The sequence below is a fragment of the Pelophylax lessonae genome, assembly GCF_965119305.1.
Source record: "Pelophylax lessonae genome assembly, chromosome: 5".
In the NCBI taxonomy this organism is placed as follows: Eukaryota; Metazoa; Chordata; class Amphibia; order Anura; family Ranidae; genus Pelophylax; species Pelophylax lessonae.
This window is the reverse complement of record NC_138772.1, coordinates 253,893,176-253,920,203: the sequence shown is the minus strand read 5'-3', so window position 1 is coordinate 253,920,203 and position 27,028 is coordinate 253,893,176. Positions and strand designations below refer to the sequence as shown.

Sequence of the window (27,028 nt, the reverse complement as noted above, 5' to 3'; positions counted from 1 at the left end):
GCCGTGTTGAACAAGGCTACCTTGGTTCCTACTGAGGATACCCCGGTTTTCCGGGATCCCACGGACCGGCGGTTGGAGTCTCTAGCCCGCCATTCCTATACGGTGGCGGGTTCGTTGCTCAAACCCGTTTTCGCGTCCGTTATGGTGGCTCACTGGATTAAGGTGCTTAGAAGCAACCTAGTGTCTGATGACGTGCCGCCTGCCCGACTGGAAATGGTGGACCAGATCCACCAATGGGTCATGTATTTGTGTGATGCTGCCCTGAATGAGGCTCCCTTGGTGGCTCGCCTCTCGAGTGTCGCGGTACTCAACCGGCGACTGATATGGCTGAAGAGCTGGTCGGCCGACCAGTCCTCGCGGAAAACAGTTGCTGATTTTCTCTATGCTGGCTCTCGCCTTTTTGGCGAGGCGTTGGATACCCTGGTGAAAGGCGTCACGGGGGGCAAGAGCACTATGCTACCCCAGAACCCGAAGAACAAGTCTTTCCGAGGCAAGCGGGGTTCTGCGCCTAGATCCACTCAGGGGTCCTTTCGTGCCTTTCGGAGCCAATCCAAGGGCAAGCCCTTCAAGGCCCAGGGCAACCAGAAGAAACCCTGGGCGGGTAAGCAGAAGACCGGCAATGCCGGCTCGGCGGGACACTCTGCCTCTGCCTGAAGGGGCGCCCTCACCCGTTTCTGGGGTGGGGGGACGTTTGCGCGGTTTCCTCCAACCTTGGCTGCTCCGGATCTCGGACAGGTGGGTCCAGGAAATTGTTCGATCGGGTTACAAGATCGAATTCCTTTCCAGACCGGCGGACAGATTCTTTTCCTCCAATCTTCATCTGCTTCCAGGGCGTTTGCAGGACTTGCATCAAGCAGTGCAGGACCTTCTTGCTCAGGGGGTGATTGTTCCGGTGCCTCATCAGGACAGATTTCGGGGGTTTTATTCAAATCTGTTCACTGTGTCCAGAAAGGAGGGCAAAGTGCGTCCTATTCTGGACCTAAAAGCGCTGAACCGTTTCGTGCGGGTTCGGAAGTTCCGTATGGAGTCTCTCCGTTCGGTGGTGGTTTCCTTGAGTCCTGGCCTCGATAGATCTGAAGGATGCGTACCTGCACATCCCCATTTTCGGGGGTCATCAGCGGTACCTTCGGTTTGCTATCGCAGACGATCACTACCAGTTTGTGGCGTTACCTTTCGGTCTCGCTTCGGCACCAAGGGTGTTTACCAAAGTGCTGGCGCTGGTTCTGGGCCTACTGAGGGCTCAGGGCATTGCGGTCTTGGGTTACCTGGACGATCTGCTTCCGAGATCGCGTGCCAGCCAGGTCCTTGTGCGCGATCTGTCCATCACGGTACAGACGCTTCAGGAGTTCGGATGGACTATCAACGTTCAGAAATCTACGCTGTCTCCATCGCTGCGTCTTCCCTATCTGGGAATGATTCTGGACTCCGCTCAGGCGAAGGTGTTCTTGCCGGACGACAAGCTCCGGACTTTGCGGGATGAACTCAGGTCCCTCAGGGACAATCCGTCCTCATCACTCAGGACCTGTATGCGGGGCCTGGGGTTGATGGTATCGGCCTTCGAGGGGATTCCCTTTGCTCAGTTCCACACGCGGGCTCTCCAGACGGAGATCCTAGCCAGGTGGGACAGACTACCTCAGTCTTTGGATCTGGAGGTCTCCCTGAGTCGCCAGACCAGATTGGCTCTTCTTTGGTGGATCCAGTCCCCGTCGGTGACGGAAGGCAAGGATGCCAGCCTGTTGGGCTGGGGTGGAGTCCTGGGCAACCTGTCTGCCCAGGGCACTTGGGCGGAGGAGGAGTCCTCCCGATAAATGTGCTGGAGCTACGAGCGATAAAACTCTGTCTCTTCCAGTGGTCGGATCGTCTCCGGGGCCTGCCTGTTCGCGTACAGACGGACAATGCTACCGCGGTGGATTACATCAACCACCAGGGGGGCACCAGGAGTGCTCGAGCGGCCCGGGAGATAACCGACATTCTGTCTTGGGCCGAGACTCATGTCCTGGCGATCTCGACAGTTCACATTCCGGGTGTGGAAAATTGGCAGGCCGACTATCTGAGCCGCCAGTCCCTGGACCAGGGGGAATGGTCCCTTCACCCGGAGGTCTTTCAGATGCTGTGTGCGAAATGGGGATCCCCAGATGTGGATCTGTTCGCATCCCGGCTAAACCGAAAGGTGGAAAGCTTCGTGGCAAGAATGCGCGATCCGTTGGCGGACGCCTCGGATGCGTTGGTGGCCCCTTGGCATCAGTATCGTCTGATGTACGCCTTTCCTCCGATTCAGTTACTATCCCGGTTCCTTTGCAGATTGGCCTCGGAACCGCACATGGTGATTCTGGTGGCACTAGACTGGCCACGCCGGTCCTGGTACGCCGACGTTGTTCACTTGGCAGTGGCACCTTCGTGGCGCCTGCCTCTGCGGGAAGATCTCCTGTCTCAAGGTCCGATCTTCCATCCTGCTTTACAGTCGCTGGCTTTAACGGCCTGGCTGTTGAGACCCAGGTCTTGAAGGACAAGGGTCTATCCCCTGAGGTCATCCCTACCCTGATCAAGGCTAGGAAATCCTCCTCTGGTAAGATCTATTACCGTACATGAAAAGCCTATTTCACCTGGTGTGAGTCCAGGGGGTTCTCCCCTCGTTCTTACTCGGTGTCGAATCTTGGCTTTCCTCCAGTCTGGAGTGGATCAGCGCCTGGCGCTGTCCACGATAAAGGGCCAGGTGTAAGCACTGGCGGTCCTTTTCCAATGCCCTGTGGCGTCTCGTTTCTTGGTGCGCACTTTCATTCAAGGTGTGCGACATTTGGCTCCTCCCAGGAAGGAGCCTTTACCTCCATGGGACTTGAACTTGGTCCTGTCCGCATTGCAGCGTGCTCCCTTTGAACATATCAGGGAGATATTGTTGCCTCTGCTGTCGAAAAAGGTTGCTTTTCTTGTGGCGATTACTTCGGCTCGCAGAGTGTCTGAGCTGGCGGCGTTGTCTTGCCGCTCCCCTTACTTGATAATTCACAAGGATAAGGTGGTGTTGAGAACACCCCCGTCCTTTCTTCCCAAGGTGATCACTGAGTTCCACCTTAATGAGGAAATTGTCCTGGCTTCGCTTTGTATGAAGCCTAAGCATCCACAGGAGATTGCTTTGCATTCCTTGGATGTTGTCAGGGCGATCAGCGTTTACCTGAAGTCGACGGAATCCTTTCGTAAGACGGATTCTCTCTTTGTCCTTTCTGAGGGACCTCGGAAGGGCATGGCTGCCTCGGCAGCGACTATTGCCAAATGGATCAGACAGACCATTGAGCAGGCTTATGCCTTGAAGGAACGGGTTCCGCCCTTCCCTGTTAAGGCGCACTCTACCAGGTCTTTGAGTACTTCCTGGGCCTGTTGGCATCGGGCCTCGTGGCCCAGGTGTGCAAGGCGTCGATTTGGTCGTCGGTGCACACTTTTTCCAAGTTCTACAAAGTAGACGTTCTGGCATTAGCTGATGCTTCTTTTGGCCGCAAAGTTCTCAGTGCGGCTGTGCCATGATGGACCCTTGAATTTTTCTCTGGGTCCCTGGCGTTTTGCTTTCCTGGGCTGTTGCTCCTGTTGAGCATTGTTTTTTTCTGTTGCCCAGTTGGTTCTCTTACAGTGCATGTAAGATTCCTTTCTCTGATGTGGGTACTGCGTTGCCTTTTTCTTCGGTTGCGTCTCCCACCCCTCATGTCTATACTGCTTTGGGACATCCCAACAGTGATGACTTAGAGGAGGCGGTGACTGTCGGAGGACGTAAGAGAAAACGGAATTTTTGTAAAATCTTACCTGTAAAATTCCTTTCTCTGAGTCCTCTGACAGTCGCCGCCCCCGCCCCTCTTTTGGGGTTCTTATTACCTACTGCTATGCTACTAAACTGAGTTGGGAGTGGTGATGCAGAGGGGGTATTGACCAGATGGGACAGCCCCCGTGGGTGTGTATATGCTAATGCCTTTTGTCTTTTGACTAAGTCTATATGCCTAGCTATTCCTACGGATAGGTGGACAATACCCAATAGTGATGACTTAGAGGAGGTGGCGACTGTGGGAGGACTCGGAGAAAGGAATTTTACAGGTAAGATTTTACAAAAATTCCGTTTTTAAAATGGACCTAAAGGCAGATGAGTACTCACATCGGCTGAGCCGGGCTGAGAGACCTGTGCAACCCCCAGGTAGTGGCCGAAAGCGCCTGATCCTGTAGTTGAAGGAGTGGAGCAAACAAACAGCCTCCAAGGGGGGACATGTGGGAGATGGGTGTGGTATATTGAATGTAGAAAGATATCCCTTGTGCTCCATAGCGGTTTGCTGTAACAAATATATGTGTATATGCGTATATAAGAATATGTATAAATAATGAAGTAAGGTCATCTACTACATATAATATAATGGAGTAAAGGAGATATCTGTGTAATAGATATATAGTGGAGCACAGGCAGGAGTATGGAGCCAGAGATAAAAGATCAAGGATGCATGGTGAACAAATGGAGACCAGGGAAGTGGAGGAAAAAGAAACAGTAATACCAATAAAGAGTGTGACGAAAAAGAGTCAAGAAAGTGAGAAGTATATAGACATATGAAGGTGTTAAATCCATAGGGGATAAACGAATATACCAGAGTGAGTGGAAGTCAGCCAAGGCATACAAATGTGAAGCCAGTGGTGTAGGATGATTCTCCTAAATGACTTGAGTGAGTCTGCAATTCCTGGTGCAAAAACCTCCCCTATGTATCATATCACTCCCCCATGTATCATATCACTATGTATCACTGCCAAGCTTCTTAAACAGCAGTATACAAAACATGGATCACAGGCATTTAGGTTGAGCCATGAAATCACATATAAAACAAATCGATAAGAACTCTTACTGAAAGTGGTATAGTCCATAAAAATAAAAGTCACTATAAGAACCACTGTATGGTCTCTGAAGTATTTAGCAGGCAACACTTAGGCCCCTTTCACACAGGGAGTCCGTCAGGCAGACTCAGTTTTTCTCAGCGGGGGATTGATCTGCCGATCCCCCGCTGAGCAGGCGGATGGCAGCTCTGTCTCCGCGCTGTGTGCGGGTCATTTGGGGGGTATTTCCACTTTACTGGCTTGTTAGGCCCCTTTCACACACTCCGTCCTTAGGACGTAGTCCATTTTTCTTTAGCGGGGGATCGATGCGGAGACACAGCTGTCGGTTCCCCATGCATCTCTATGGGGTAAATCGGATGGGAACGGACCGTTGGTCCGTTCTCATCCGATCCGCTGGGCGGATGGAAAATAGGGTTTCCATCCGTCCAGATTTGTCGGATCGGATATCAGCGGACAATTACACTAACACACACACATACGCCTCCATTACTAATATAGTGTTTGAACAGATCAATATCTGATCTGATCAGAACTATACTAGCGTCCCCATAGTTTAGTGTTCCCAAAACGCGGTGTTTGCACGATCAGCACTGATTCCTGCCAGCACCTGCATTTAGCCCCTCTGCCCAGCCCACCCTACCCAGGCAAGTGCAATAATCAATAGATTACTGTCACTTCCAAAAAACACAAATCACACAAAACCACTGCGTTAGCAGAGTCAGGCCTAATCTCTGCTAGCACTAGCAGTTTTTTTTTTTTGTAGCGACCAAATAGTCCTTGACAACCAGGTGCTTTTTTACCTGTTAGTCACACTACTGTACCTTTAAATTTAGTTGATAAAATGTCCAAACGGTGGTACAGTAGTGCAGAGGCCTACATTATACTGACCATGTCTGATGAGAGCGATGGGGAAGCCTCACTGGCAGAATTATGGTCAGTATACAAACCTTTAGAGAACAGCAGCTCCCTGACAAATAGCTCCGACGATGGATTGGTCCCTGCTAAGGTCAGGCGTACCCGACCCCATTCTGGAGTTGCTGAGATGCAAGAACCGGATGTTTCTCATATGCAGCAGAGTGCCAGTACTAGTGCCGCTCACACTTCTCATGATCTGGCAAGCACGAGCGGCCTAGTACACCCTGGACCTAGAAAAACCAGCACTGCAGTAACACTTGGTGACGTGGCGAGTCCCATAAGTGCAGTTGGTGCGGTGACTAGCACGAGTAGTGGCCCACAGCCACCATTCGAAGACAGGCCAATAGAGCCCATAGTGCTCTCCCTGAAGCGCTGGCATATCCTAATTGGCAGCCCACAGATTCTAGAGCGCCCGTACTTCCCCCATTCACTGCCCAACCCGGAATTCGAGTGGAAACAGCTGGTTTTATTCCCCTTAATTCTTTTGAGCTGTTTTTCACTGAAGATCTTTACAGATCTATTGTGGATCAAAGTAATTTGTATGCTAGTCAATTATTGTTATATTATAATTGTTATTCTAATATTACCGCCAATCCAAATTCGCCCCTTGCCAGAGAATTCCGCTGGAATCCTATAACCGTTTCCGAATTTAAGATCTTTCTGGGCCTATCCTTCAACATGGACATTACAAGAAAGAGTGAATTGCGGTTATATTGGTCTACTGACCCAATTCACCTAATGTGCATGTTCTTTGCTGCTGTGTCCAGGGCTTGATACGAACAAATATTTTGGTTCATGCATTTCAACGACAATGAACTCTGTCGTCCTCAGGGAGACCCTAAATATGACCGGCTCCACAAAATTCGGCCCCTCGTAGACCACTTCAATCAGCGGTTTGCAGCCTTGTTTACCCCCGAACAAGATGTCTGCATTGACGAGTCCCTGATAAAGTTTACTGGCCGCCTTGCTATCAAACAGTATCTCCCCAGCAAGCGTGCCTGATACGGGGTCAAACTGTATAAGCTCTGTGACAGGGCCACAGGCTATACAGTTAGTTTACGTGTCTACGAGGGAAAAGATAGCACTGTGGAGTCCCCCGACTGCCCAGACTACATAGGGAGCAGTGGTAAGCTAGTTTGGGACTTGGTGTCACCCTTATTCGGAAAGGGGTACCACTTGTAAGTGGACAATTTTTATTCGAGCGAGCCACTTTTTAGACACCTCTTTCAATTACAAATTGACGCTTGTGGCACCGTGCGATCTAATCGCCAGGGCTTTCCCCAACGGCTAGTAAATGCCCCACTGAGTCCTGCTTGTCATGTATACCCGCCATTAAATAAGTGGGTTTGGATGTTTGGGCGGTTAATGGTGCGTATACTACACAATTTTCCTGCGGAGATTTCTGTTAGGTTCTCTTTTTTTTCGTTCAGCCCACAGGCTGCATGAAAAAAAAAAAAAAAACCTACACTATATGCCAAACAAGGACCAGCAATGTACTGGTACGTTGCTGGACTTTGAGTGGTTATACCAGGATGATGCCTGCAGATTTAGGCATCTTGGTATCGTTTTTTACAGCTAGCAGTCGGCTTACATGTTAAAGCAATCCTATCGGATGATTGGTCGCTAGACTGCTTTTACCCCCCCTTCCCCCGCCGCCTTCTGTGGTTTTTCTCGGGCTCTCCTGTTCCACCAGTTAACCCGAGAGTGCAGCCGGTGGTTCAATTATCTAACCATAGAGCTGATTGGCTCCAATCATCTCTATGGCCTAAGATACCGGAAGCTATGAGCATTCATGACTTCTGTTTCGCCAGAAATAATCAGCGCCATTGGGAAATTGGGAAAGCATTTTATCACACCAATTTTGGTGTGCTCAGATGCGTTAAGGTCAGAGGAGAGATCTAGAGTCTAAAAGCCCCAAATTTTGTAAAAAAAGAGTACCTGTCACTACAGATTGCTATCATAGGGGATATTTAAATTCACTGTGCTAACAATAAAAATGATTAAAAAAAATGAAAGTAAAGGTGTCCAAAATAACATAAAAAAGCAAAAAATAAAAAATCAAGCCCCCCTGTCCCCCTGTGCTTGCGCGCAAAGGCGCACGCAAGAGTTGGTCTAGTGTCAAAGTCTAGTTTTAAAGGTTTTTAAAAAATGTACGTAGTTTGTTGCCGCTGCACTGGCGTGCGCAATTTTTACAGCCTGTCATGTTTGGTGTCTATGTACTCGGGATAAGATCATTTTTTAAATTTTACCAAACAATTAGGAATTATATAGTGTATTTCTTCATTAAATATGAAAAAAAAAATGTTCCGCAAATATTGCGTTTGGAAAATCTGTGCGCAAATACCGTGTGACGAAAAAAATTGCAACATCCACCATTTTTTTTTCTGTAGGGCCTCTGCTTTAAAAAAATATATAATGTTTGGGGGTTCAAAGTAATTTTCTAGTAAAAAAAAAATATTTTTTCATGTAAACAAAAAGTCACAGAAAAGGCTTGGTCTTCAAGTGGTTAGAAGAGTGGGTGATGTGTGGCTAAGATTGAGCATAAAATGCCAGGACAGTTGAAATGACCCCTTTTTGGAAAGTAGACACCCAAAGCTATTTGCTGAGAGGCATATTGAGTCCATGGAGCTTTTTATATTTTGCCCTAAGTTTCGGGAAGGTGACAATTTTTTTGTTTAATTTAATGATAATTGCTAATGCATGCCATGGGTTAATGTGAAATTACACCCCAAAATACATTCTGCTCCTTCTAGGGATACCACATGTGTGAGACTTTTTGGGAGCCTAGCTGTGTACGGGACCCCGAAAACCAATCCCCACCTTCAGGTATTCTAATGGCGTAAATTGCTTATTTTATCTCACTCAACATGCCTCTCCGCAAATAGCTTGGAGTGTCTACTTTGCAAAATGGGGTAATTTAGGGGGGTTTTGTGCTATCTTGGCATTTCATGGCCTTCAAAACTGTGATAGGTAGTAAGGAGTGAAATCAACAAGTTACACACTTGGAAAGCCTGAAGGTGGCAATTGGTTTCGGGGGCCTGTACTCGGCTAGACTGCAAAAAAGTCTCACACATGGGATATCCCCATACTCAGGAGAAGCAGCAGAATGTATTTTGGGTTGTCATTTCACATATACCCATGGCTTGTGTGAGCAATATATCATTTAGTGACAACTTTGTGTAATAAATAAATACATTTCCCGAAACTTGTGGCAAAATATAAAATATTCCATGGACTCACCATGCCTCTCAGCAAATAGCTTGGAGTGTCTACTTTGCAAAATGGGGTCATTTGGGGGGGGGGGGTTTGTGATATCTTGAAATTTCAGGGCCTCTGAAACTGTGACAGGTAGTGCGGAGGTGAAATGCACAGTTTACGCCATTAGAAAACCTGAAGGCGGTGATTGGTTTTCGGGGTCCCGTACACAGCTAGGCTCCCAAAAAGTCTCACACATGTGGTATCCCTGTACTCAGGAGAAGCAGCAGAATGTATTTTGGGGTGTCATTCCACATATACCCATGTCATGTGTGAGCTATTTATCTTTTAGTGACAACTTTGTGTAATGTAATTTTCCCAAAACTTGTGGCAAAATATAATACATTCAATGGACTCACCATGCCTCTCAGCAAATAGCTTGGGGTGTCTACTTTCCAAAATGGGGTCATTTGGGGGGGTTTTGTGCTATCTTGACATTTCAGGGCCTCCGAAACCGTGATAGGCAGTGAGAAAGTGCAATGAGAAATTTCCGCCCTTTGAAATTCTGAAGATGGTGATTTGTTATTGGGGTCCCGTACACAGCTAGGCTCCCAAAAAGTCTCACACATGTGGTATCCCTGTACTCAGGAGAAGCAGCAGAATATATTTTGGGGTGTAATTACACATATGCCCATGGCATGCGTTAGCAAGGTATCATTTCAATGACAATTTTTTTTTAGTCATTTTTCAAACACCTGTGACAAAAAAATGAAATATTCAATGAGCTCAACATGCCTCTCACTACATTCCTTAGGATGTCTACTTTCCAAAAAGTGGTAATTTGGGGGAGGGGGGGGGGGTTGTACTGCCCTGCCATTTTAGCACTTCAAGAATTGAGATAGGCAGTATTTACACCATAGTTTGTAGACGCTATAACTTTTGCGCAAACCAATAAAAATACGCTCATTGAGAATTTTTTTGTCAAAGACATGTAGCTAAATACATTTTGGCCTAATTATATGATATTAAATTGAATATATTGTATATTTTTTAACTGTCAAATAGAAAATGTAAATTTTTGGCAAAATGTTCGCTCTTTTTTTATTAATATCGCAAAAAATAAAAAGCGCAGAGGTGATCAAATACCACCAAAAGAAAGCTCTGTTTGTGGAAAAAAAAAGGACGTAAATTTTGTTTGGGTACAGCATTGCATGACCACGCAATTGTCAGTTAAAGTTGCGCAGTGCCAAGTTGAAAAAAGTTGTCTGGATGTTAAGCAGGAAAATCCTCCGGTCTTAAAGTGGTTAAGCAATAAAGGCAATGATCAGCTCTCTGTAAATGACTACAGTCCCCACAATGCCTTTCTTCCAGCCTCAGGAATATGATGCATGAAATCTGAGACCAACATTGGAAGGATGCAGAGACAGTCTAAAAGAGCAGAAAGTAAGTCTGCATTATCAGAAAATGGCAGTCCGCTACTGTTCTGTCTCAGCATCGATTGTACCTGTGACCTTCTTGTAGACCCCTAGTCTCTAAGTGTGTGCAGCAGGTTGAATGATGGCTTTAACAGATAGTTTACTCAATGAATAAAGACTCCAGAGGTGTTCTCCAATGCTTCTTTATGCTTCAAGTTAGCAAAGGCATAAACATAGAGGCTTTTCCATAGGTAAATTTACAATGAAGTTACACAGCTTCCTCACTCTGCAGTCTCCTAATAACAACTAAACAAAATGGCAGTTACAGCAGGAAAATGGAGATGGGAGAAACCATCTAACCAGAAACAACAGGGGTGCTAGGAAGATACCAATAACATAGCATAACATAACATGTAATAACAACTGCTAGACAGTTAAAGCTGCGTGGCAGCACACTCCCCGCCTGGTATCGTGAGATACCACTACACAATTATTTTCCATAAACATACAATTAACATTGCATACAGTAGAATGCTATGTAGCCCTCTCCTCTAAGCTAACTATGCTAGAGATCTAAGTGACTCCTTCACATAACACTGAATCAGAATTTTTGGAAGCAGGCATAATTAGGACTGTCTCAGTGACTGGTCTCAGGAAGGTTTTTGGGCTTCTGTCCTTTACAATCCTGACTTCCACACTTCGGACCTTTCCATCATCACTAGTAATGGCCTTTGAAATAACTCCAACTGGCCACTGGATCCGATTGGTTTGCTTTTCTTTTAGAAGAACCAGGTCCCCTTCCTTTAAGTTAGGCTTCTGGGTTTGCCACTTTTTACGTCCTTGAAGTGTGAGGTATTCCCTCCTCCATCTGTCCCAGAAACAATCTGCAAGGTATTGAGCATATCTCCATTGACGTTTATATATGTCCTTTTCATCAAAGATGCTCTTTGGCGCTGGGATCTGTCCAATTTTCCGGCTCAATAATGCAGCTGGAGTTAAAACAGTTGGACATTCTGGGTCTGTGGATACAGGTGTCAGCGGTCTTGAGTTGATTATTGCTGCGACCTCAGCAAGGAATGTAGTAAGTACTTCATGGGTAAGACGTGAAGAACTCACATCAAGCAACATAGAATCCAGTATGCGCCTTGCCATCCCAATCATACGTTCCCATGCTCCGCCCATGTGTGAAGCGTGTGGTGGGTTGAATTTCCACTGGTTTGCAGTGGCGGAGAAGGTGGCCCTTGGAGGTGGCTCTGTCTGAGAAGCTCGCTCCTGCAGGGGTTTGTTAATGCTCTGGGACGCTCTCTCGCTATAATTGAACTGGTTGGTCAGTTTTCTCTCCTTCTTGTTCCTGGATGGTATTTCCTCACCTTCTGTCCATTCTTCACTAGCCTGAGCGTCAGACTTCCCATCTGTATCTTTGTCTCCCGGCTCTGTGGAGTCGTTGGTCTGAGTCTCTTCAATGACTCCCAACTTCGCCATCTGTCGCCGCGCTTCATCAGAGTCTTCGCGTGGCATGTTTCCATCCAGGGAGAAGCGTACGGCCAGCTGGTCCACGATGCTAATGGGTTTGTAGGCCCGTTCCTTAAAACTGTACCTCACAATGTTCTGGGGGGCATGAGGGTTGTTTGCAGTCAGGATACGAGTGAATTCCTCCTTAAGTTCAGCGTCGCTGAGTTCCAGCTGGTCCGGAGGCTTAACCAGAGTCTTGGCCTGCATCCATTCATCAGCTCCATCCCCCATATCTGTGGAGTCATCTTCATCCTCCAAATTTCTTCTTGAGCAGATGTTGGAACTCAATGCTACAACTTCAGGCCGTATTTCCGGATCAGTATCTGGATCCTCCAGGTAGAAATCGATATCTTCTTCTGAGTTTGTAGAAGACTGGTCCATTAAAAACTTGGGTTCTGAAAACCAAATGGTTTGTGTGAGGACAACTGCTGGCACTAAAATCTTCTGCATGAATGCTAGAAAGTGCTCTTGCTTCTCAGGTTTGTTACGGAGAGTTTTCTTCAGTGCAGCAAATCTGGTTAAAGCTTGTTCTCGATTGTTAGGGAGAGTAAGCCTTGGTACTCGGAAGGGTACTGGAGCTACCCAATTGTTGGAATTGTCCTTGAAGAACTCTTCATCCGTAATCTTAATGAGCTCCTTGTCTTCGACTGAAGGAGCAATCTTGTTGTCATCACAAGTAGTCTGGTACACTGAATCACCAAAGTCCTTTTGAGAAGTGAGCTTGCAGTTAATGCTTTGGAGTGCTTGATATGGAACTTCGTTCTTAAAATCAAGTCTTTCCTTCACATAATAGTGCGATGGACATTTCATCAATTGACAGGTAACATTAGTTTTGTAGGAAGCTACATCCAAGAGCTTGTGAGATTGGTCTAAGCAGACTTCTCCTATTATCACCCATCCAAGATCGAGTTTCTGGGCCTGAGGAGCATCATCTGGACCGTTACATAACTCTCTTATTTTATGAACTCTAGGAATGTCTCTCCCTAGTAGAATCAAAATCTTAACATCCTTGTTAAGTGGTGGAATGTAGTTAGCAATGTGACTCAAATGAGGGTGATGACGTGCAACCTCTGGTGTGGGGATTTCTTCTCTGTTGTTCGGTAGCTGATCACATTCGATTAGAGTTGGAAGAGGAAACTCTGTGTCCTCATATTCTGATGCAACTACGAAGCCATGGGCTCTTCTTCCAGAAGTATTGACCTTTCCTGCACATGTCTGCAAGGTATAGGACCAGGTCTCTCCTTGAATGTTGAATAGGTCAAAGAATTCTGTACTGGCCAATGAGCGATTGCTCTGATCATCGAGTATGGCATACATTTTTATGGATTTTTGTGGACATCCTTCAGGAAAAACTCTTACAAGACATATCTTGCTACAAGACTTGCTATGAAGCCCTTCTCCACATACCTCTGTACACCTTGTGGTTACGGGGTCGGCATATTGCTCAGTTCTCTCCCCGCCATCATCTGATGTAGTCTTGGGGTTGCTGCCGAGTGAAGGTTTCCTTTTGAACAGATCTGAATGAAGAGCGTCCACATGTTTGTCACTGTTGCAGAGAGAACATCTGATGGCGATCTTACAGTCTCTAGCTAAATGATCGGAGGATGCACAACACTTAAAACAGATATTATGCTCTTTGAGAAATGACTTGCGTTCTTCAATAGGCTTGTCCTTAAATGCACGACATTTGGAGAGAGAGTGTGGCGCATTATGAATAGGACACTGTTGATTAAGATTGCTAGCTTTGATGTCTGTAGCTAAGACGTTGGATGCTATCGCGGTCTTCCCCACTGCAATAGGATGCCTTAAATCCTTGAATTTACCGTTGGTGGCAATACCCCTTGAAGTACTTAAAGGAATGGTGGTTGTATCTGGATAGAAGAAGCTTGGGTCATTCTTGGATCTTGCAACCTTCCGCACGAACTCTGAAAAATAAGAAAAGGGAGGGAAGGAAACACAATGCTCATACTTATACTTTGATCCTACACTAGTCCACTTTCCCTGAAGATAACTAGGCAACTTTGCTACAATAGGATTTACGCCCTGAGCAGTGTCTAAATAGCTAAGACCTGGTAAACTAGGATCTAACTTAGCAATTTCAAGTTCTTGAAGGAGGTCACCTAACTCTCTAAGCTTATGATTGTCCTTAACAGAGATTTTAGGAAAGTCGTTTAGTCTCTGGAATAAGGCAGATTCAATGACTTCTGGGCTCCCATAGTCTTGTTCTAGACGTTCCCAGGCAGCATCAAGGCCTGCTTTAAAGTTATAAATGTAGACAGATTTAAGTCTCTTTACTTGTTCTGAAGATTGACGCCCCAACCACTTTATTAGTAAGTCAAGTTCTGCTTGAGGATCAATGTCCAAGTTCTTGGTTACCGCCTTAAATGTAGATCTCCAACTCCTGTAGTTCTCTGGGCGGTCATCAAATCCAGACAGTCCAGTTGTAATCAACTCTCGTCGAATCATATACTTGCTGAACTCTGCAATGTCAGTGCTTTCAGTTTTTATAGCCACAGGGTCTACTGATGGTGCGCCGTCTTGGACCATGGTTGGTATCTGATGTTGGCTGGTAGGTAGAGAGAAAGGTGTTGCAGATGGGTTTAATTTAGGTAAGGGTCTGTCGTCTGAAGGTCTCTGAGCATTTGAAGTCAAAGAGAGCTGTATCAAAGGGGGTATAGAGTTCATTCTGTAGTCTTCTACTGTGCCCTTGTAATCTCTATGCACATAGGGTTGTGGTGGCACACGAGCTGCGTAGGTTGATTCACTTGATTTTGGGATGTGCGGTAGTTGTGGAGGGTCTCTGTTAGTAGGTGTGTCTAGTTGACCAGCTTGCTTTGGCGACACATTGCCTTCTGATCCACTTGCTTGATGATTATGAGAAGAATCTCCAACTGTAGGTGGGACTGTATTGTCGTGGTTCTGAGTTAAGACAAACTGTAGGGTCCTTTCCACAGGGTCTTGAAAAGCAGCCAAGCTGGTACAAGCTGCTCCTTCTTCTTCCAATAGGGCTTGTTCCAAGACAGATAACTCTGCTAAAGCTACTTCCTTTTCTCTATTCTTCTGAAGAATTTCTAGCTGAGCCTCTGTTTCTGCTTGTATTCTTGCCTGAATGCGTTTAGCTTCTGCTTCCTTGCATTTAGCTTCTGCTTCCTTGCATTTAGCTTCTGCCTTGATGGCTGCTTCTTTTTCAGAGCAGGCGGCTTGAACCTGGGCTACTGCAACCCTTTGGCGAGCTTTGAGTATTTGGTCGCTCAGTATTGACCTTATAGAGCAGGACCGCAATGACTTAGAAGAAGATTTATGATATGAGCGGGCAGACCTAGAAGATTTTCCTGAGTGTCTTGAAGAAGCAGAGTTACAGGATATAGTCTCATATAGCTGTGCCAATCTCCCTTCTATCTGTGCCTTTGCTTCAAGATATGTGCTATGCCTCTGCTGGTCATTAGAAGTAAAGTCCTTTAATTCCAATGCAGCTTCCTCTATGTTGGAATGTGACAATAGGGAATAGTACTTCTCAGAAAGTCTTTTATAATTCTCAAATGCCTTCTTAACCCTTGAGAGAGCAGTGTTCAATTGCTCAGAATTGTTGCTAGTTACATTAGTGGCTGTTATACAACTTAAAGTCTTTTCCCATAATGCAGTCAGGTTACTAGAGGTTTCTTCCTTACTTGCTTCATAAACCTCCCTTGCCTTCAAGGATGGGTGAGGGGCTCTGACAGGACGAGCAGAATGAAGTAAGGAGTCTGCTTTATCTTGACTAAATGCAGGTAACTCTGTGAGATCTCTGTCAGACATAATAAGTACTGTATTTCTGGTGTCTTGTTAGAAATCTGCCAGAGCTCAGCTCTGTAAGTAGTGACTTCTGTTATTAAGCAGGCTGGCTGAGGTATTTTTTGTTACAATAGTGGCTAGTGCTGGAACTAGTTCAAACTGGATCACCTCAGAAGGCTGTAACAGTAATGAAGCAGTAATAGGTGGCTGGTTTCATATGCAGAGTAATGCTTCTGGTGACTCACAGACAAGTTTGGTACTTACTGTTCTGAAGCTGTATATTACCATGGACATTTACTTCAAGTACTTTTTGGAACTGTACTCTCTGAAGCTGTGTATTCCTGGAAATTTACTTTTTGAAGCTGTGTACTCCTGTAAATTTACTGTTCTGTCTCAGCATCGATTGTACCTGTGACCTTCTTGTAGACCCCTAGTCTCTAAGTGTGTGCAGCAGGTTGAATGATGGCTTTAACAGATAGTTTACTCAATGAATAAAGACTCCAGAGGTGTTCTCCAATGCTTCTTTATGCTTCAAGTTAGCAAAGGCATAAACATAGAGGCTTTTCCATAGGTAAATTTACAATGAAGTTACACAGCTTCCTCACTCTGCAGTCTCCTAATAACAACTAAACAAAATGGCAGTTACAGCAGGAAAATGGAGATGGGAGAAACCATCTAACCAGAAACAACAGGGGTGCTAGGAAGATACCAATAACATAGCATAACATAACATGTAATAACAACTGCTAGACAGTTAAAGCTGCGTGGCAGCACAGCTACACTGATAAAAGAGCTGTAATGGCTCAAGCGGCTCATTAGTTGTTGTTGTGTTTTTTTTTTTGTTTTTTTTTTCTATTTTTCGGGTGCGGCTGGCGACATGATTGATGATGGATTTACATTGGGGATACTACTTTTTTATTTTTTAATATAGGACTTTTCAAAAACACTTTTTTGGTGAATTAGTAGGGGTACGATATACCCAGTATCTATTCACATAGGGTGATGGGGGTGGGATCTGGGGGCCCCTTTATTAAAGGGGGCTTCCAGATTCCGATAAGCCCCCCACCCTCAGACCCCCACAGCCCAGGGTTGTCGGGAAGAGGCCCTTGTCCTCATCAACATGGGCACCTCAAAGCACCCTTCCCATGTTGAAGGCAAGAGGCCTGGTATGGTTCAGGTGGGGGGGGGGCGTTCGCTTGTTCCTCCCCCCCCCCCATCCTGGCCAGCCAGGCTGCTAGCTCGGATAAGGATCTGGTGTGGGTTCCCCTCTAAAATCCATACCAGGAGTTTATCGAAAACTCCACGGCTAAATTTAAAAAAAAAAATGAAGTTTCCCATAAATTCTGTACCAGACCCAAAGTGCCTGGTATGGATTTTAGAGGGGACCCCATGCCGTTTTTTTTTTTTTTTTTTTCAATTTTGGCGTGGAGTTCCCCTTAAAATTTGGGGCGCTCATCGGTGGGAAAACTTCCCGCTGCGCGCCCCATTTGTTTGTGTGTTCAGCAAACACACGAACAGCTGATGTTCGCCTCCAACATCAAGCCCATCCCTACTAAACATTTATATATCAAAGGATTGAGAAATTATTAGAGTTGTAGGTAGGGTATACAGTTAGTACTGCATAAAGCCCTACAAGCAGGAGACATTGAATACCCACCTCTGGACCCTCTGTGAGCCCTCATCCTTATGTCTATATGGAAACCATGCAAAGCTTTTGATGTGTTGGTGAGATTTGATGCTCTAGATTCTTTTTCTAGGATTTTTTTTAAACCTTAAAATGTGTGACAGATTTTATCGTATATTCCCTTTGCTTAATATTTTATTTTGCTTTAACCTGGGTTTAGGAAATCTATTGTATATTCTTATATATATATTCTTCATAACATTGCAACTTTTCTATTTTAAAAGGTGATTGCTGCTGCCAAGAAAGGTTTTCAAGCTGAAGGTTATGAATTAAACCCATGGTTAGTGTGGTATTCCCGATACAGAGCATGGAGAGAAGGTGTTAATCGTAATGCCAAATTTTACATATCAGATATGTGGAAGGTAAGCAAAACATGCTACTGTATTTTAATAACATAATGAAATTGTATGTTTGATTTCAGCTAGCATACCATTTACGTCTAGTTTCCCCCTACATTGTAATTGCTTTCTTATTGCTTTTTCATTTCTCTTGAGTGACCCAAAAGCATACAGTAACTCTATATTCACATGAGTAAGAAGATTTGTGTATTTTTGTATACATATAAGGTGTCCATTTACAAAACAGAGAAAAGCCATGATCCTCAGCTGATCTCTGGTGTAACTGTGCTCTGCGACTGATTGCTGTGTAACCATGCTCTGCGATTGATTGCTGTGTAACTGTGCTCTGCGACTGATTGCAGTGTAACTGTGCTGTGCGACTTATTGTGTGTATCCGTGCTCTGCGACTGATTGCTGTGTAACCGTGCTCTGCGACTGATTGCTGTTTAACCGTGCTCTGCGACTGATTGCTGTGTAACCGTGCTCTGCGACTGATTGCTGTGTAACCGTGCTCTGCGACTGATTGCTGTGTAACTGTGCTATGACTGATTGCTGTGTAACTGTGCTCTGCGACTAATTGCTGGGTAACTGCGCTCTGCGACTGATTGCTGTGTAACTGTGCTCTGTGACTGTTTGCTGTGTAACTGTGCTCTGTGACTGATTGCTGTGTAACCGTGCTCTGCGACTGATTGCTATGTAACTGTGCTCTGCGACTGATTGCTGTGTAACTGTGCTCTGCGACTGATTGCTGTGCAGCTGTGCTCTGCGACTGATTGCTGTGTAGCTGTGCTCTGCGACTGATTGATGTTTAACTGTGCTGCGACTAATTGCTGGGTAACTGCGCTCTGCGACTGATTGCTGTGTAACTGTGCTCTGTGACTGATTGCTGTGTAACCGTGCTCTGCGACTGATTGCTATGTAACTGTGCTCTGCGACTGATTGCTGTGTAACTGTGCTCTGCGACTGATTGCTGTGTAACTGTGCTCTGCGACTGATAGCAATCCACGCTCGGTGACTGTGACTGATTGACTGTGCCCGGCAACTGATAGCGACCTGTGACTGACAGCGATCTGTGCCCTGCGACTGACTGTGCCCTGCGACTGACGGTGCCCAGCGACTGGCAGTGCCCGACGGTGCCCTGTGACTGACTGAGCGTACTCTGCGACTGAGTACCTGGTAAGACTGGTAAGTATCTTTGCGACTGGTGAGTATCTTTGCGACTGGTGAGTATCTTAGCGACTGGTGAGTACCCCAGGTTTAGTACCAGGGGAGATAGAGGTAGTGTAGGTAAGGAATAGCAGGTCATTAACATTTTCCCCATAGAGTAGTGGGTAATAATGTCCGACAGGATTGCGGGTGCCATTCAGTGCACTTCTTGCTGCATGTATGCGTTCCTTGATGAACCAATCGAGGGCGAATACTGCTGTGCAGGATGTGAGCGACTTGTTGCTCTGGAAGCCCACATCCTGGATCTAGAAAACACTGCGTTGCATCAACAACCTGGAAAGGAGCTTGGACATTACCCATCAGGCGCTGGCAGGGGCCAGCATAGAGGAGGAAGGAGTAGAGGAGACGCAGGCATCAGTGGTAGGCAGCTGGGTGACCGTTAGGAAGGGTAGTGGGAAGAGTGTCAGGGAGGCCAGTCCTGAGTTGGTACACCCTAACAAATTTGCCAAATTGCAGGTTGAGGGGGATATCAGCTCAGGGGTGGCAGTGCTGGAGCAGGCGCCCTCCCCCAGCTGCCAGGGGAGTGGCGGCTCCAGGAGGAAGGGGGGCCGAGATTCAGGAAAGGTTAGACAGGTTGTGGTAGTTGGGGACTCAATCATCAAGAGGACAGAGAGGGCAATCTGTCGAAAAGATCGCAGTAGCCGAACAGTATGTTGTTACCGGGCGCTCGAGTTCGGCACATTGCGGATCTGGTAGACAGATTATTGTGCGGGGCTGGGGATGACCCAGCGGTCATGGTGCATGTGGGCACTAATGAGAAAGTCAAAGGAAGGTGGAGGATCCTAAAGAACGATTTCAGGGACTTGGGTAATAGATTGAGGAATAGGACCTCCAAGGTGGTTTTCTCTGAAATACTGCCTGTACCTCGAGCCACACAGGAGAGGCAGAAGGAGCTTAGGGAACTTAACAAGTGGCTGAGGAATTGGTGTAGGAAGGTGGGGTTTGGGTTCCTGGAGAACTGGGCTGACTTCTCAGTCGGCTACCGGCTCTTTAGTAAGGATGGGCTGCACCTAAATAGGGGCAGTACAGCTTTTTTGGGAAGAAAGATGGCCACCAAGTTGGAGGGGCTTTTAAACTAGGAGACGGGGGGGAAGGGCTCAGAAGTAGAGTCAGTTAGGAAGGAGCAAAGGACTGAAGGCAGTAGTAGAGTCAGCAGCGACCTTAGTTCAATAACGTCAATTGGGGGGTCTGTGATGGAAAACCTCAGACCAAACAGGAATAAACATAATCACCATTCATGATTAACTTCCACAAAACTAAGAGGGGTATATGCTAATGCCAGGAGCCTAGCTAATAAAATGGATGAGTTGGAAATGTTAGTACATGAGGAGGACATAGACCTTGCGGGAATAACGGAGACTTGGTTCGACCCCTCACATGACTGGCTGGCCAATATCCAAGGGTATTCAGTGTACCGGAAGGACAGGGTAGGAAAAAGAGGGGGAGGGGTATGTCTCTTTGTCAAGAACAATGTAAAGGTGATAGAGAGGAGTGACATTACGGAAGGGATGAGTATGGAGTTAGAATCCGTGTGGGTAGAACTCCATAGGGAAGGAGAAAAGGGAAAAGTAATTGTGGGGGTTTGCTATAGGCCACCCAATCAAAGGGAGGAGGTAGAGCTGGAATTTTTAGCACTATTGTGTAAAGTGGCAAAACTGGGATCAGTCATCATATTGGGGGACTTCAATTATCCCGACATTGACTGGGAAGAGGGGACTGCACACTACAAAAGGCCGTCTATTCACGGAAACCTTACAGGATAACTACATGTCGCAGTTGGTGGATTCTCCTAGTAGAGAAAAACGCAGTCCTGGATCTATTGATCACTAATGACCCAGACCTAATCTCGGAGGTAGGAGTCCAGGACCAAGTGGTAATTCCCGCCGGGTCCTAGGATGTTTGGTGACCACGTGTAAATTGCAATTGGCCCCACAGGTCTCCACACTAGTTCATTCTTACATTAGGAGTCCAGGACAACCTGGGCTCTAGCGATCACAGGATGATCACATTTAGAGTAAATAACAATATAACAAGGCAAGAGGGGAACATAAGAACCCTAAACTTCAGAAGGGCAAACTTTCCAAAATTGTACTCATTGATGGAAAGGGTAAACTGGGACCAAACCCTGGGATCACTGACCACGGAGGAAAAATGGGAATGCTTTAGGAACATATTAAACAAATGCATCTTGCAGTGCATTCCTATGGGAAATAAATTTAGAAGAGACAAAGCCAAACCTGGCTGGCTAAACCGTAGCGTTAAAAAACTTATTAGGGGAAAAAAATTGGCCTTCAAGAAGTATAAATCAGAGGGCACAGTATCGGCTTTCAAGCAATACAAGGAGGCAAATAAGAAAAGTAAATACGAAATCAAAATGGCTAAAATCAACTTTGAGAGACAAATAGCGGAGGATAGTAAAAAAAAACCCAAAGAATTTCTTTAAATATATCAACAACAAAAAAACTAGGGCAGAGCATATTGCACACATAATTAACGATGATGGGAGGATGGTTACAGAGGACACTAAAAAGGCAACCGTGCTGAATACTTTTTTCTCGTCAGTCTTTACACAGGAAAAGGAGGGGTACACTGACCATGACAGTATGGTTAGTAGTAATACACAGGACTTGCCACTATGGCTAACAGAGGGTGAAATCAGGGAAAGGCTGGATAAACTTAACACAAACAAATCACCAGGCCCGGATGGCGTACATCCGAGAGTTCTCAAGGAACTCAGTAAGGTTATATCTAGACCACTGTTCCTGATCTTTGCTGACAGTATTAGGACAGGAGATGTACCAGGGGATTGGAGGAAAGCTAACGTGATTCCGATATTCAAAAAGGGGCAGAGGCATATCCCGGGAAATTATAGGCCTGTCAGTTTGACATCGATAGTATGTAAACTTCTGGAGGGGATGATAAGGGACTATATCGTAGAGTTTGCTAAAGACAACAACATCATCAGCAGTAATCAGCACGGGTTTACAAATGGGCGTTCTTGTCAAACCAATCTCTTAACATTCTACGAGGAGGTGAGCTGTGAGCTAGATAGGGGCAGACCAGTGGATGTGGTGTACCTGGATTTCGCTAAGGCGTTTGATACAGTTCCCCACAAGCGCTTAATCTACAAAATAAGGTCTGCAGCTATCGACAGCAGGGTTTGCTTTTGGATGCGGAACTCGCTAAAAGGGCGTGTCCAAAGGATGGTAATAAACAGCGCATACTCAGACTGGTCTGAGGTGGTAAGCGGGTCCCCCAAGGCTCAGTCCTGGGACCAACCTTGTTCAATTTATTCATAAACGGCATTGAGGATCAGTAGTTCGATATCAATTTTTGCAGATGACACAAAATTGGGCAGGGCAATAACTGCTCAGCATGAAGCAGATATCCTACAGAATGACCTGGACAAAATAACAGAGTGGGCAACGACATGGAAAATGAAGTTTAATGTGGAGAAGTGTAAGGTTTTGCACTTGGGGACTAAAAACATAAAAGCACAATACACGTTAGGGGGGGAACCCTTGGGGGAATCAAAAATGGAGAAAGATCTGGGAGTCTTGGTTGATGATAGATTAGGCAATAGCATGCAATGTCAAGCGGCAGCTGCCAAAGCCAGCAGAATATTAGCATGCATAAAGAAAGGGATGTATTCCAAAGATAAGACTATAATCCTTCCACTTTATAAAACTCTGGTCCGACCGCATCTGGAGTACTCTGTCTAGTTCTGGTCGCCAGTCCTCAGGAGGGATGTGTTGGAGCTGGAGGGAGTCCAGAGAAGGGCAACTAAACTGATTAGGGGATTGGAGGACCTTAATTATGAAGAGCGTCTGCAATCGCTTGATTTATTCTCCCTGGAGAAGAGACGCCTGAGGGGGGGACATGATAGCAATTTATAAATATCTCAATGGGGATCTCGGCATAGAAAAACAGCTATTCAGTCGAAGGAATTGCATGAGGACTCGAGGGCATACAATGCAATTAGAGGAGAAGCGTTTTAACCTCAGGCAACGTGGGGGGTTCTTTACTGTTAGGGCTACAAGATTGTGAAATTCTCTACCACAAAAGGTGGTTTCTGCGGGAAGTATGGTGGCTTTCAAAAGACTCTTAGACGTACATCTGAAGGATCAGAACATTCAGGGCTATATGAGATGATTACAGCCACACACACCTATACAGGTTGAACTGGATGGACTATTGTCTTTATTCAACCTCACCTACTATGTAACTATGTAACCAGTCCATCCAGTTTAACCTATGAGTTTGTGTATACTGTAAGTGTTTGGACAATGGTTCATTGTATACCCCTGTATGTTGTGGTCGCTAGGGTGCCCATCTAATAGTTTTTTGAAACTATTGATGCTCCCCGAGAAACAGTACATGCAACAGAAAAAAAGCCGCTCAGGTGAGATAAGGTGGTGCAGGTCGGATCCGTCATCCAATGGTGCAATATTCATCAGTGGTAATCAACCAATTGGTAATGAATAAGCAATCTGTGGAATCGTGAAACGCGTTTACCTGTCCCATGTCTATGTGAAGCATTGTTTGTTCATTTTCAAGTGTACGGGGAATAAAGCACCTCCATCTTCATCTACTTCTGAGTGCGGTCACTTTTCTTCTGTTGATTATTGATGCTCCCCGCTGACACCACTGCTTGTGGAAGAGAGTTCCACATCCTTACCGCTCTGACGGTATAGAACCCTTTACGCAGTTTAAGGTTAAACCGATTCTCTTCTCATTTTAACGAATGGCCGCGAGTCCTTTTATATTTTCCTTTTCGCTGAATAGTTTGTTCCCTATGCTAGAGTCACCAGTACTGTATTTTTACATTGATATCATATCCCCTCTCAAGCATCTCTTTTACAGAGAGAATAAGTTCAGTGCTTGTATTCTCTCCTCATAACTGAGATCCTCCAGTCCCTTTATTAGCTTTGTTGCCTTTCTCTGGACTCTCTCCAGTTCTAGTACATCCTTCCTGAGGACCGGTGCCCAGAACTGGACGGCATACTCGAGATGCGCCCGGACCAGAGTTTTGTAGAGTGGGAGAATTATCGTTTTATCGCTGGAGAGAATTCCCTTTTTAATACATGCCAGTAGTCTGTTGGCTTTGCCTGCAGCCAGTGGTGTAGCGTGGGGGATGCTGGGGGGGCCACTGGCACCGTGCGCAACATTTAGGGAGGCGCATCCCACGCCCGACATCCCCGAAATCATAGTGTCCAGCCCCCGCCCACCCGCCTGCCTCTTGGCTCCTTGGCTGACTTTGTGCAGGACGAGCGGCGGCCGTGGGGCGGGGCTGGTTGTGGGTGAAGATGCTCTGTGGCTCGGTGCATGTGCAGCACCGCTTCCGGAGTCTCCCCCTGATTTCCGGGCCACCTCGCTGTCTCTCCCCTTCGCTCCGGATCGCCTCCTCGAGTCACCAGTGTTTTTACACAGAACAAGGTAAGTGATGTGCTGCCTGCCCCCGGGAGCCCAGGGAAGCTGACATGGGAGGGGAGGAGGTGGGTCAGTGTAGGGGGTGTCAGTATAGTGTATGTGTAAATGTAGGGGGGGTTCAGTGTAGGGGGTCAGTGTAGGGGGTGTTATTGTAGAGGGGGTCAGTGTATGTGTAAATGTAGGGGGAATCAGTGTATGTGTCAGTGTAGGGAGGTCAGTGTAGGGGGGGTCAGTGTGTGGGAATGTAGGGGGGGTCAGTGTGGGGGGCTGGGTCTGAATAGGTGTCAGTGTATAGGGGGGTCAGTGTAGGGGGTGTCAGTGTGGGGGGGGGGTCAGCGTATGTGGAAATGTAGGGGGGGGTTCAGTGTATGGGGGGGTCAGTGGTCAGTGTATGGGGGGTCAGTGTAGGGGGTCAGTGTATGTGGAAATGTATGGGGGGTCAGTGTATGTGTCAGTGTAAGGGGGTCAGTGTAGGGAGGTCAGTGTAGGGGGGGGTCAGTGTATGTGGGAATGTAGGGGGAGTCAGTGTGGGGGAGAAGGGGTCAGTGTAGGGGTGTCAGTGTGGGGGGGTCAGCGTATGTGTAAATGTAGGAGGGGTCAGTGTAGGGGGGGTCAGTTTATAGGGGGGGGTCAGTGTCGGTGTCAGCGTAGGGGGTCAGTATAGGGGGGTAAGTGTAGGGGGGTCAGAATAGGGGGGTGTCAGTGTAGAGTGGTCAGTGTAGGTGTCAGTGTATGGGGGGGTCAATGTAGGGGGAGGTCAGTGTATGGGGGGGACAGTATAGGGAGTGTCAGTGTAGGGCGGGTCAGTGTAGTTGTCAGTGAAATGTAGGGGGGGTTCAGTGTAGGGGGTCAGTGGTCAGTGTATGGGGGGTCAGTGTAGGGGGTCAGTGTATGTGGAAATGTATGGGGGGTCAGTGTATGTGTCAGTGTAGGGGGGTCAGTATAGGGAGGTCAGTGTAGGGGGGGTCAGTGTATGTGGGAATGTAGGGGGAGTCAGTGTGGGGGGGGTCAGTGTAGGGGTGTCAGTGTAGGGGTGTCAGTGTGGGGGGTCAGCGTATGTGTAAATGTAGGAGGGGTCAGTGTAGGGGGGTCAGTTTATGGGGGGGTCAGTGTCGGTGTCAGCGTAGGGGGTCAGTATAGGGGGTAAGTGTAGGGGGGTCAGCTTAGGGGCGTGTCAGTGTAGAGTGGTCAGTGTAGGTGTCAGTGTATGGGGGGGTCAATGTAGGGGGAGGTCAGTGTATGGGGGGGTCAGTATAGGGAGTGTCAGTGTAGGGGGGGTCAGTGTAGTTGTCAGTGAAGGTGTCACTGTAGGGGGGTCAGTGCGTGGAATCAGTGTAGGTGTCAGTGAAGGGGTCAGTGTATGGGGGGTCAGTGTAGGTGTCAGTGTATGGGGGGGGGTCAGTGTAGGTGTCAGTGTATGGGGGGGGTAAGTGTAGGTGGCAGTGTATGGGGGGGGGTCAGTGAAGGTGTCAGTGTATGGGGGTATCAGTGAAGGGGTCAGTGTACGGGGTTCATTGTAGGGGTCATTATAGGGCTCAGTTTAGAGGGGGTCAGTGTAGGTGTCAGTGTGGGGGGGGGGTCAGTGTAGGTGTCAATGTAGGGGGGTGTCAGTGTAGGGGGTTCAGTGAAGGTGTCAGGTAGGTCAGTGTAGGAATCAGGAATGTCAGTGTAGGGTTCAGTGTAAGGGTCAGTATAGTAATTGGGTAGGTCAGTGTAGTGATCAGGTCTGTTAGTGTATGAATCAGGTAGGTCTCTGTAGGTGTCAGTATAGTGATCAGGTAGGTCAGTGTAGTGGGCAGTATATTGGTCAGGTAGGTCTGTGTAGTGGCCAGGTAGGTCAGTGTAGATGTCAGTATAGAAATTAGGTAGGTCAGTGTAGGTGTCAGTATAGGAATTAGGTAGGTCAGTGTAGGTGTCAGTATAGAAATTAGGTAGGTCAGTGTAGTGATCAAGTTGGTTAGTGCAGGAATTAGGTAGGTCAGAGTAGGTGTCTGTGTAGTGGTCAGGTAGGTTAGTGTAGGTGTCAGTATAGTAATCAGGTAGGTTAGTGTAGGAATAAGGTAGGTTTCTGTAGTGGTCAACTAGGTCAGTGTAGGTGTCAGTATAGTAATCAGGTAGGTCAGTGTAGGTGTTAATATAGTAATCAGGTAGGTTAGTGTAGGAATAAGGTAGGTCACTGTAGTGGTCAGCTAGGTCAGTGTAGGTGTCAGTATAGTAATCAGGTAGGTCAGTGTAGGTGTCAATATAGAAATCAGGTAGGTCTGTGTAGTGGTCAGGTAGGTCTGTGTAGGTGTCAGTATAGTAATCAGGTAGGTCAGTGTAGGAATAAGGTAGGTATCTGTAGTGATCAGGCAGGTCAGTGTAGGTGTCAGTGTAGTTATCAGGTAGGTCAGTGTAGGAATAAGGTAGGTCTCTGTAGTGGTCAGTGTAGATGTCAGTATAGTAATCAGGTAGGTCAGTGTAGGTGTCAATATAGTAATCAGGTAGGTCTGTGTAGTGGTCAGGTAGGTCTGTGTAGGTGACAATATAGTAATCAGGTAGGTCAGTGTAGGAATCAGGTAGGTCTTTGTAGTGGTCAGGTAGGTCTGTGTAGGTGTCAGTATAGTAATCAGGTAGGTCAGTGTAGGAATAAGGTAGGTCTCTGTAGTGGTCAGTGTAGGTGTCAGTATAGTAATCAGGTAGGTCAGTGTAGT

The 27,028-nt window shown here is 46.6% G+C and overlaps 1 protein-coding gene across 1 annotated transcript in view; it reads left to right on the top strand.

Annotated features, from left to right (window-relative positions):
* ATPSCKMT (ATP synthase c subunit lysine N-methyltransferase) overlaps window positions 1-27,028 on the top strand; it is a 163,725-nt gene that overhangs the window by 46,712 nt on the left and 89,985 nt on the right. The window contains exon 2 of the mRNA XM_082257993.1: window positions 17,565-17,702. Within this exon, the coding sequence (XP_082114119.1) occupies window positions 17,565-17,702 (138 nt within the window). The remainder of the gene's footprint in view (window positions 1-17,564; window positions 17,703-27,028) is intronic.